This window comes from Eptatretus burgeri, chromosome 8 (genome assembly GCF_056783735.1).
Source record: "Eptatretus burgeri isolate ZD-2024b chromosome 8, Ebu_testis_v1, whole genome shotgun sequence".
NCBI classification, from domain to species: Eukaryota; Metazoa; Chordata; class Myxini; order Myxiniformes; family Myxinidae; genus Eptatretus; species Eptatretus burgeri.
The window spans coordinates 35,018,697-35,028,696 of record NC_140968.1 but is presented as its reverse complement, the minus strand read 5'-3'; the positions used below and the strand labels follow the sequence as shown (position 1 = coordinate 35,028,696).

General features: G+C 45.3%; 1 protein-coding gene across 18 annotated transcripts in view; it reads right to left on the bottom strand.

Moving 5' to 3' along the window:
• LOC147021507 (semaphorin-6D-like) overlaps window positions 1-10,000 on the bottom strand; it is a 334,361-nt gene that overhangs the window by 130 nt on the left and 324,231 nt on the right. For 15 of the 18 annotated variants that reach the window (XM_085891490.1, XM_085891493.1, XM_085891494.1 and 12 more), the window contains 3 exons: window positions 9,917-9,940; window positions 9,385-9,531; window positions 1-4,111 (listed from right to left, as the gene is read on the bottom strand). The exon at window positions 1-4,111 is cut by the window's left edge and continues 130 nt beyond it. In XM_085891490.1, coding sequence (XP_085747616.1) covers window positions 3,099-4,111; window positions 9,385-9,531; window positions 9,917-9,940 — 1,184 coding nt within the window. In that variant the 3' untranslated portion in view covers window positions 1-3,098. The remainder of the gene's footprint in view (window positions 4,112-9,384; window positions 9,532-9,916; window positions 9,941-10,000) is intronic. The other 3 variants (XM_085891496.1, XM_085891507.1, XM_085891506.1) reach the window with 3 other exon arrangements.

Below are 10,000 nucleotides of genomic sequence, written 5' to 3'. Positions count from 1 at the left end.
ATAGAAATAATGGCTTCTGTAACCTTGGGTTGGGTCGCTACTCCGCACAGGGTACCGTCAGCTTCATGACGCTACTCTGTTGGTGTTTGCAGTAGCAGTATTCTACCGGCTCAATGCACAGCAGCGCAAAGTACACTGTACAACAACCCAATGTGTACAGTAAGGTACAGTACAAATTGTGGTGCTGGCTTGGGAGGAGGGGGGTAAACACGTACAAAAATAAAGGCTCAAAGTAAGTAAAAAAATGTGCAAACCGTTCTTTCAGAGAAACTACCGAAACAAATTTAAAAGTTTTGCATTAGGTGAAGAACACAAAGAACATGTTCACTCCTTTCGTTTCATGAAAGGGGGACTTTTTCCCCGGCACAAATTAATGGCTATCACCCGAGTGGCCACATGCTGGTGTTTTGAGCCTGGCATATGGTGGGCTTGCACGACCAAACTGCCAAGGACCAACGTGGTGGAATTTCCACAGGGCAAGTCGAGGCACTGGGAAGGTAGTATCTTCCCTCCACAACGCAACTTTCCTGCATATATCGATTCCACTCCTTCTCCTCTTACTTCTTCCGAATGGGAATTTCAATGTCAAAATGGCAAAGACCTTGCCAAGCTCTGTTTGCAGCTCAACAAGAAGCTGCTCACCGAATCGAGGCTTTGAAGATGGTGGTACAGACATCTAAAGTACACCTTGTAGGCTGGGCCTATGATAAGAGGAAAGGATTCCTGGACTCACACTGCACCCACAACCTGAACAAGAAAGACACACAGAAGAGAGAGAGAGACACACGAATGGGAAGTAGAGAAAGAGTGATGGCTTTTTGTCACTTCCAAACCATCATGCTTGCCAAGCTCCATTAATAAATAATGGGAGCATTTAAACTGGAGGATGGAAAGAAGGGGGCGGGGGGAGGGGGAGAGGGACGGAGAGGGAGCGAGAGCATGCGACAGGCGCCAGGGAGGCTCAAATTGCCCATGAAAGCTGATTTGCTAGCGAGGTTTTTTTTGACACGCTTTTAATGGTCTAACAGGCAGGCAGCTGTTACTACAAGCTCGGCCTGGCTGCCTGGGTGTTGCATGAAGGGTGGAGGGTTTCGTATGGGGGGGTGTTGATGTCCAATGTCGCTACATCTTGCACCTGCAATGCTGGCTTGATGATCAGCGGCTGTTCAATGTGAAACAATGGGGGAGAATGAACAGGGTCGGAGGGTTGGGTGGGGAAGATTTCTACAAAAGGAATGAATGGGAAATGTCAGGTGGCTGGTACATACCAAAAACTGGTGCAAGTTTAGTGGCAAAATATAGTCCTTTAAAAAATGTTTCAGCAGAGGAAAAACAGGAATGTTGAGCTGCACTACTTTTTGAACAGTTTTCGTCGAAGTGTGTTATCGCTGGTTATGTATCGCGTACCCACAATGATGTGCACAAACTCACCCTTTTGCAGCAAAGGGTGATGTGACCAAAAGATGCTCTCAAAAGAGTCTAATATCACCGTTTGCACTCCAACGGTGTGAGAAATACACTTTGAGGATGTGGTGAGGAGGAGTCTCGGGACAAGGAGGGGAAGAAGGACCTTGGTACTATGGACCCTCTCCCCAACCCCAGCCCCCTCCTCTGAAGGTGCAGTCTGCACCAGTCACGTGGATTTGCGAAGGTTTTTCACCAACAACGGTCTTTACCAGTCGTTTCAGACTCGCTGTTCTCACCCGTAAGGCAAGACTGATCGTAAGACTTACACGAGATTGGCAAAAGCTAAACCAGTAGGTAGTTTTTAGTTGTTTTTTTTTCCTGTTTTTTGTTGTTGTTGTTGTTAAAGCACCAAAACAGCAAAGGCAATCAAACACAAACACTTTACCAATAAGCAAATATAGGAGGAGAAATGGAACAAAAGATAAATTATTAGAATGTGAGGATACACCAAGGACAGAAATAATAAAAAAAGAATTAAGACAACAATGAGCAGACATGTCTTTCGTGCCAGGAGGACATTAAAGATGGCGAAAAAGGGAGAGACAAAGCAAAATGGAGTTTATGAAGGGGAGAAGTCGTGGGCAGCCGAGAAGGAGAGTGTGGGCTAACCACGGATGGCATGGAAATGAACATCGAGATCGAATGGAGACGGCGATGAAGAGGGAGGACTAATATCTATAAAACAGAGTGGAAATTTGAAATCTCTCCTTGCTGTCGTTGGGATAGTCGCAGCAGCACTCTTCACCCCCGCAGTGACTTCAGTTGCCAAACACCTGTCAACCGCCCCTCAGTGAATCTCGACTCTCACTACCCCAGTGCCCTCTTTCTTCTTCTCGTTCCATCCTCCCCCTCCCGCTCCTCCCTCTGCACCGCCACACTTTATATTTTAGTGCACTTGGTTCGATGCGATTATCTGAGAAATGCTGAAGTGACATGATTATAACATGAGGAAAAATAATAACAATTATTAATTATGAACAATAGTAAACAGATTCTTCTTTCTTTCTTTTTTTTGATCTAGAAGGACAGTCAGTGAAGGTATAAACACTCAATAAGTTAAAATTGAAAACATTTGCACAATGTTGTTATTAACAAAAAATATTAAGTTGGACAAAAACTAATGATGACACCAATAAACAGATTCAAACACCACGTGATAAATTAAAGTAATAATTATAGAAAATAAAGAAATCAATCTGACCAGTCTGCCAGCCATTGGTCATGAGGGAAGAAGAGCATCTGAAGAACAGTTTTCTTTTCACTTATTGGCTGCTTCGTTTTCAAAGAATGGCACAAAGACTGCAGCTAGTCTCTCAAAAGGCCTTGTTCCTCTTAACAGGGTAAGAAGGTGATGAGAATAAACATCTATGATGAAGTGGGGTGCAAGGGAAGAGTTGAGGTAAAAATGTTGACATTGAAGAGATGTTGGTGATGACGTCAAAATGAATGTAAAGGTCAAGAAGCTGGAGTAAGGCTGGTAAAAGAAGAGTTGTGAACAAAGAAATGTTGTTGAGACAAGGCGGGGGCAAGATCTTCCGGAACACATCTCTGCCATCCATGCCATGTGATCCCACAAAAACTGCTTTTAATTTTAAACGCAGTGGTTTTGCAGAGAGTGTGAGAGCAATCGATCAAGCACAAGGCCCAGACCCAGCTGAAGTGGCAGTCCCAGTATTCGCCAGCCTGACCATGGCCACCTCCGGTCGAAGCAGCGAATGCGTCCGCTTGAGTCCTGCATTAGTACGAGGGAGGGCCACCTCAGCTCCGCCGGTTCCTCCGACGCTTCTAGTCCCTACTGAGCTCCCCTGGGAGCTGGTGCGTGGCTGGGGAAAGGCCAGACCAGTCTGCACGGAGTCGACACGGGTCGGTGGTATCGGGGGCTCGGGGGATCCACGGCCTGGAGGAACGTGGTGCAGCCGCAAGGAGGCAGCACCGTGCAAAGGAGCTCGGGCACGCCTCTGCCGCTGTTGTCGTTGCTGCTGTTCCTCTGCTGGAACCCCTGTTGGTGTGCGGCCGCTTTCGCCCAAATGCCTGAATACATCCTCTAGCCTCTGTTCACCTCGTAAAGAAAGAGAGGGTTCAGGGCTGGCAACAATAGATGACTGTGGAGGTGGAGGGAGTGGAACGGGCTGCACAAGCTCACGGCTCACCGATGAACCGAAGGAAGAAGAATTCCTTGCATTATGCACAGTCTCCCAAGCTCCCGCATGCCGAGGAGCGTTCGATTGACTCTTCAGTGGCAGTACGGGTGTTGCCTCGGGTGTGGGTAATGCCCCAAGGTCGAGTCGAATTTGCTCTGCCTTGGCAGCACCGTTCGCGAGAAATGGTGGGCATGCTTCATCTTCACAGTCACCCTTTGCATCATAAACCTCAAGAGCTGAGAGCGATGTGCCTAAGCTAGACCCATATGCCCCAGAGAATGTAGTTTCTCCTCGAAGTGCTGTGCCAGCTTGAAGTGTAGATCTTGAGCTCTTATGTCCTGAGGTGTCACCCCCAACACCGCCACCCCCACAGAAGCAGTAAACTCCAACTCCTGAGAGCACAGCACCCAAGGCAAAGGCTGCAGTGACGCAAGCTGCCAGGACGGTGAGGTCAACTGATTTGTCAGAGAAGAGTGAGGCAACATGTCCATCACTGAGGCCACCTGTGGGAGGTGAGAGATGAATGGAAGTTTACTCCGCCCATGGTGAAAGAGCCAAATTTTGGGCAAACTGGCAATCCGAGCCAAATGCCAGTGTACTTGAGTGGCATTTGGTTGTCACATCAGTTTTTAATCCCTTACTTATACGATTCGGGTATTGAGTATGGAGACAAATAATTGGGGGTAAAAGGAACTTTTCGAAAACCTGAAAGATTGGCAGCTTTAAGGGTTTAAACAGGTAGGAAGGTGATTGGGGAGCCAAGGGGATGGTTCAAATGAATAAGTCAGAGATCCAAAATCCTATCAAATGTAGAGGAAAACATAGTATGCTGGAAAAATGGAAGCCATTGAATAAACAGAGGCTAGGGCCTTATGGTGCTTGGTGGCTAATGGAGATGGTGAAGAAATGCATGCAAGTCTCCAAGACAGGCTAACCCTAAAGCTCAAAGGGGGGGAAAAAAAACCTTGGAATCCCAGAGGTGACAGGAGGGAGAGGAAAACCTGGAAGGAAAGCATAGGCCGGGAGGGGAGCAAGCACCAGGCCATGAACAATACAAAAACGATCAAGGCAAGCAAAGTTGGAAAACAGACATTGAAACGGGATGGAGTGGTTATTCATTTTTGAACATCGACCAATGCAAGCAGCAGCATCGCCCAAGTCGCTGAACAGAAATTGAGTTCCATGAATTCGAAGTTAATAAGAGCACATTGACCGCCGTGGGAAATGAGGTGTGCCTCGAGGTTTTGAGAAACAGGTCTTCGTCAGAGAGATGGTAAAAAAACAGCCTTGCTTTTTGTCCCCAACGAAGGGCTAATGTTTGAAACATTGGCCGCACCTCATTTCACACGGCAGTAAACATACCCCCTTTTAGAAAAAATTTTCCCGATGATAAATTCCATCCTTTATCTGCTTTCACCAAGATTAGTATTCCAATGATTTGTTGAACCGCCACGAATTGTCTTTCAGCTTTGGTGCAGGGTGATTGGGGTAAGGGTGAAGCTGGGGAGCGCAGAGATGTGGGGGAGCAGAGTACAAGGCAATGGGAAGGTTGCGAGAGAGAAGGCATTATAAAGACTGGCAGGGACAGGAACAGCAGCACAATCTACACAAAGAAAAAGGTGACAGTAAAATTAATGACATTTTGAGGAGAGCTGGCAGGCGAGGCGAAGCAAAGCAGTGCATACCATGAGAAGCAATTTCCACATACGTGTTCATCATGTGTGTAATATCAGAACAAAAATCATACGAGCTATCGGCTTGTGCCGTTTGATAGGTGGTAGAGTTGGAGGTGCTGCAGATTATGAGATTTGCTCAATAAGAGAGGAGGGTGGGTGAAGTGGGGGATGTAACAAGTGTATTTTCTCATGATGCAAAATGGTTGTTTTGAAAAATATTTTGAGATAATGACGATTTCCTTGATAAACCTTCCTTTAGATCCCTGCGGCTGGTGCCCAAATTACTATCACTTTCTTAGCCAGATAGAATCGTTGATATACCTCATGTGGTAGTCGATACACATCGAATTTATGATAATAAAATTTCTTGAAGGTTATAATTTGTTTCTTTAAAATAAAATAAAAAGAATAAATTGTGAGAACTGCAATCACTTTAAAATTTGTGTTATTCATTTGCTCTCTATGGCTGATAGCCTGGTGTTGGTGCAGTGGTTAGGGCAGTGGCTTGGGATCCAAAAGGTCCTGAGTTCAAGCCCCGTTGGGCCACTGAATTAATACACCAGGGGGTTGACTCAGCCTGTCATCCTTCCGAGGTCGGCGAAATGAGTACCAGTGTACTGGGCCCGGTGTATACCCCGGTTAAAATAGATGTACCAGATCCCTGTGTTGCAAGAGGCGACCAGGGTTGTGTCAGGAAGGGCATCCGGCGTAAAACATGTGCCAAATCACTATGCAGATCATATGGATGATCCGCTGTGGCGACCCCGAACGGGAGCAGCCGAAAGAGGAAGAAGAAGAAGAAGATTTGCTCTCTATGGCTTCTTTTTCACCCAGGCTGTTGAACCTTTTTACTTGAGTTCAGAAACCTGGTGATGGCCTATTTATCATCGCCCAGCATGTCCATCAGCCATCAAGAGAATGGGACATCTGCCATTTTCATCAAACTCTCACATATTTTCTGGGGTGAGAGGAGAGAGACAGAGAGAGAGAGAGAGAGAGAGAGAGAGAGAGAGAGAGAGACAGAGACAGAGACAGAGACAGAGACAGAGACAGAGACAGAGACAGAGACAGAGACAGAGACAGAGACAGAGAGAGAGAGAGAGAGAGAGAGAGAGAGAGAGAGAGAGAGAGAGAGAGAGAGAGAGAGAGAGACAGAGAGAGACAGCGAGAGACAGAGACAGAGAGAGAGACAGAGAGAGACAGCGAGAGACAGAGACAGAGAGAGAGACAGAGAGAGACAGCGAGAGACAGAGACAGAGAGAGAGACAGAGAGAGAGACAGAGAGAGAGACAGAGAGAGACAGAGAGAGAGACAGAGAGAGAGACAGAGAGAGACAGAGAGAGAGACAGAGAGAGAGAGAGAGAGACACAGAGAGAGACACAGAGAGAGACAGAGACAGAGAGAGACAGAGAGAGACAGAGAGAGACAGAGAGAGACAGAGAGAGACAGAGAGAGACAGAGAGAGACAGAGAGAGAGAGAGAAAATGTATAGAAAGAAGAAAAAGAGAGTTGAAAGGAGACAGAGACAGAGACTCCGTTGCATGGCCGTGGGCCACATCCGTACCACTACCCTGCTGTTTAACCGTGCTCTGGCGACTCATTCCTGATGTTTACGATTGTGCTCCTGCTGTTTGTAGCCAACAAGAGGGATTTGTATGCAATTCACAACCAAATCTAACTTTCCCCTTTACTCCCCTCAACTTGTCCTCCACCTCTTCCCAAATCTTTATTTGCATCGTTCTCCAAGTTATTCTTATTTTGGAAACAGCATATGACAGCAGGGTAGCATCATTTGCTGGGGCTGCTGAAGCAGTGCCCCCATAAATGAGAGCAGGAATTTGTCATATGTTTATAGTGCCGCAGATAACTTGCCTACCCTTCGCAAAGGACACCTTTGGATCTTTAACATCCACTGACTATTGCTAACAGATGAGGCGCCCATTTAACATCCATCCGAGGGACGGCACATACATTAATGAATCACCCTCTCTATGAAACGCCAGTATAACAGTTTATAGCTGGGTCGGGATTCGAACCCAGGCCAGACAGCTTGTTCTACAAGTGGAAAACATCAGAGCTTCTTTTATAAATCCACAATGTAACTTTATTTTCACTACAATAGACTATAATTACAACAAATGAGAGATAGGGCTTTTAAATTTGGTGTTTTATTCCAAGCAATTTACAACCACAAAAAGATATTAATAATCTCCATAATACCAAGCTTGAACATAATCTAACACTGTGACTTTTTAATTTTTTTTATTTGAACCTTTCATTTTGGCTTGAAAAGTAAACTTTGAAAGCTGTTGTATTAATTTGGCTACTAAAAGCTGATGATCTTTTGACACTCTCTTTTCATCTCTGGAATCAGAAAATAGTTCTCACAAAGCACTCAACCTGTGTACTTAACACGAGAGGGCATTTGTATGGTGGGAGGAGGCATCTTCATTGTGGAGGGGTGAGGAAAGGGGAGCAAGGAAGTGGGTTGGGGGGGGAGGGAGGAAGGGGAAGAGAATGAGATCTCACCACACGTTGCTATACACTCTGGGAGAGGGAAGGGAGCGAGGAGGATGGGTGAAAGTGGGGAGGGGGGGAGACGAAGGGGGTGTTCTGGGCATGCATTTGATAGGGAGACTTGAGGGAAAGCATGGGTGGGGGGGGGAATGGTCCCCTTATGCTGGCAGTAGTACAGGATTGAATGAAATTGGGTACGTTATAACAACACATTCAAACGGGTCATATTGTACTAAACAATACCCAGACACCACCCAGAGTCGTCTGTAGGGGTGGAGTAGCTTTGGGAGGAGGTAAGCATGAGGGAAGGGGAAGGGAAGGAAGGGCGTTTTCCTTCAATCGTCGAAAAAGCCATGCCAGTGTTTGTGCCTTTATTTAATTTCCACACGTACAATCAGCTCAAGAATCTCTTAGCCTGAGACGAATTGTGGAAATGATCTCAGCAGCAGTTCTGACTAAAAAAAACTGCTATTTTTTCATGTAGGCAGATTGCATAAAAGTGCAAAAAGCAAACTGTGGACGTAATTGCCAAAAAAAGGGACTCCTGTGGACTGTATTGTCATGGCTTGCAAAAGCAGGTTAGATAGCATAGCATTGCGCTCAATGAAGTTACACTTTCTACACATTCCTTAATCCATTCTTTATTCAATATAATCGTCCGAACAGTCAAAAAAAATTAAGTTTTAACGCGTTGCTTAAATAAATATACTTAGTTCTAAAAAAAAAATAAAAAATAACAATCACTAATTTGTTTAGAAATTTCAGATTTCACTCCAGATTTCGATACTTATTTAGTCCACGAGATAAGATTCTCAAATCAGATATAATATTTTGATTACATGAGTGACTTAGTCTGTGAGAGTAGATCATGTTAACAAATAAAGGCACATTTGAATTGGCCAAACAAAATGGTGAATTAAGATCCCAGAAAGCTGATAAAGGGCTGACCAAGGATGACGACTTGCTAAAGGATATAATTTAATAGGGCTGTTAATTATCTTCAAAAGGGATGTTTTAATTAACCCAAACACCCAATTTTCACTCTTGCACTTCCTTGGAGTTTTCTCAGTATGCATGCAAAGTTTCAGACTGCTCAGTTTTATAGTGTTGGAGTTATGGAGGACACACACACACACACACACACACACACACACACACACACACACACACACACACACACACACACACACACACACACACACACACACACACACACACACACACACACAGTTATTGGTATTGATGAAATCTGTATTGTTTTTGGAATAATGATCACACATCTTTGGTTGTAAAATTTTCCACACTGTGTGAGTTATGTGTGTGCATTGGTTTTGCATTTACAAATAAAAAAAACAAAAAGGGGCCTAAAATTTTTTTTCTGAGGAATCAAAGTCTCACTTCCAGCAATCGTTCCGTTATGGTAAACAATTGTTTCAAACATCTTATAAAGGATCCTGTGTGTTTGCATGATTAAAATGAATGAAAGACAACACAGCACATACATAGCATGGCTGAACTCCCTGCCATCCCCAACCCCCAGTCACCCGCTCCCTCGTGCCGCCGCCTTCCACTTTGCCCCTTACCCTCCTGCCCGCGGGCATGTGGGGATGGGGCAAGCATGCTGGGGTGCTGGGCGCCCGGCACCGGCATGGTTGGCACGGGTGAGGTTGGCTTGAGGCGCCTGGCACCGGTGGCAAGCGCTGGCAGTGCTTCTGCAGAGCCGCCGTGGCCTATCACACATCGGTCGCAACTCCATCATCCGCAGTTAGTGGCTTGAATTCTCACTAAGATTAATGCTTGGGTTAGATTCAGAGCAAGGGCTCAAGAAAAAGACCCAAATTAGGTTTGGGGGTGACTGCCAGATTAAGGGTTTGATTAATGGTTAGCCTTAAATGTCGGTTAATGGGTAAGTGAATGAGGAGCTGTTTTGTTTGGATCGTGCAATAAGGTTGATTAGTTTAATCACTGGTTAAAAAAAAAATTGGCAATGGATATCATTTACAAGTTCTATGATTCGTTACAAGTCAAAAATAATGAGTGAGTTTTACAGTTGACTCGTAGATGACATGGTGATGGATAGATTATACACTGGGTTTGTATAAGTAAAGAACTTACCGTTAACGGAAGCATAACCCCCTGCTACAAGGTTGGGAGGGGGAAGGATGGGTTTGGGGATGAGAATAAGTGTGGGTGAAAGAA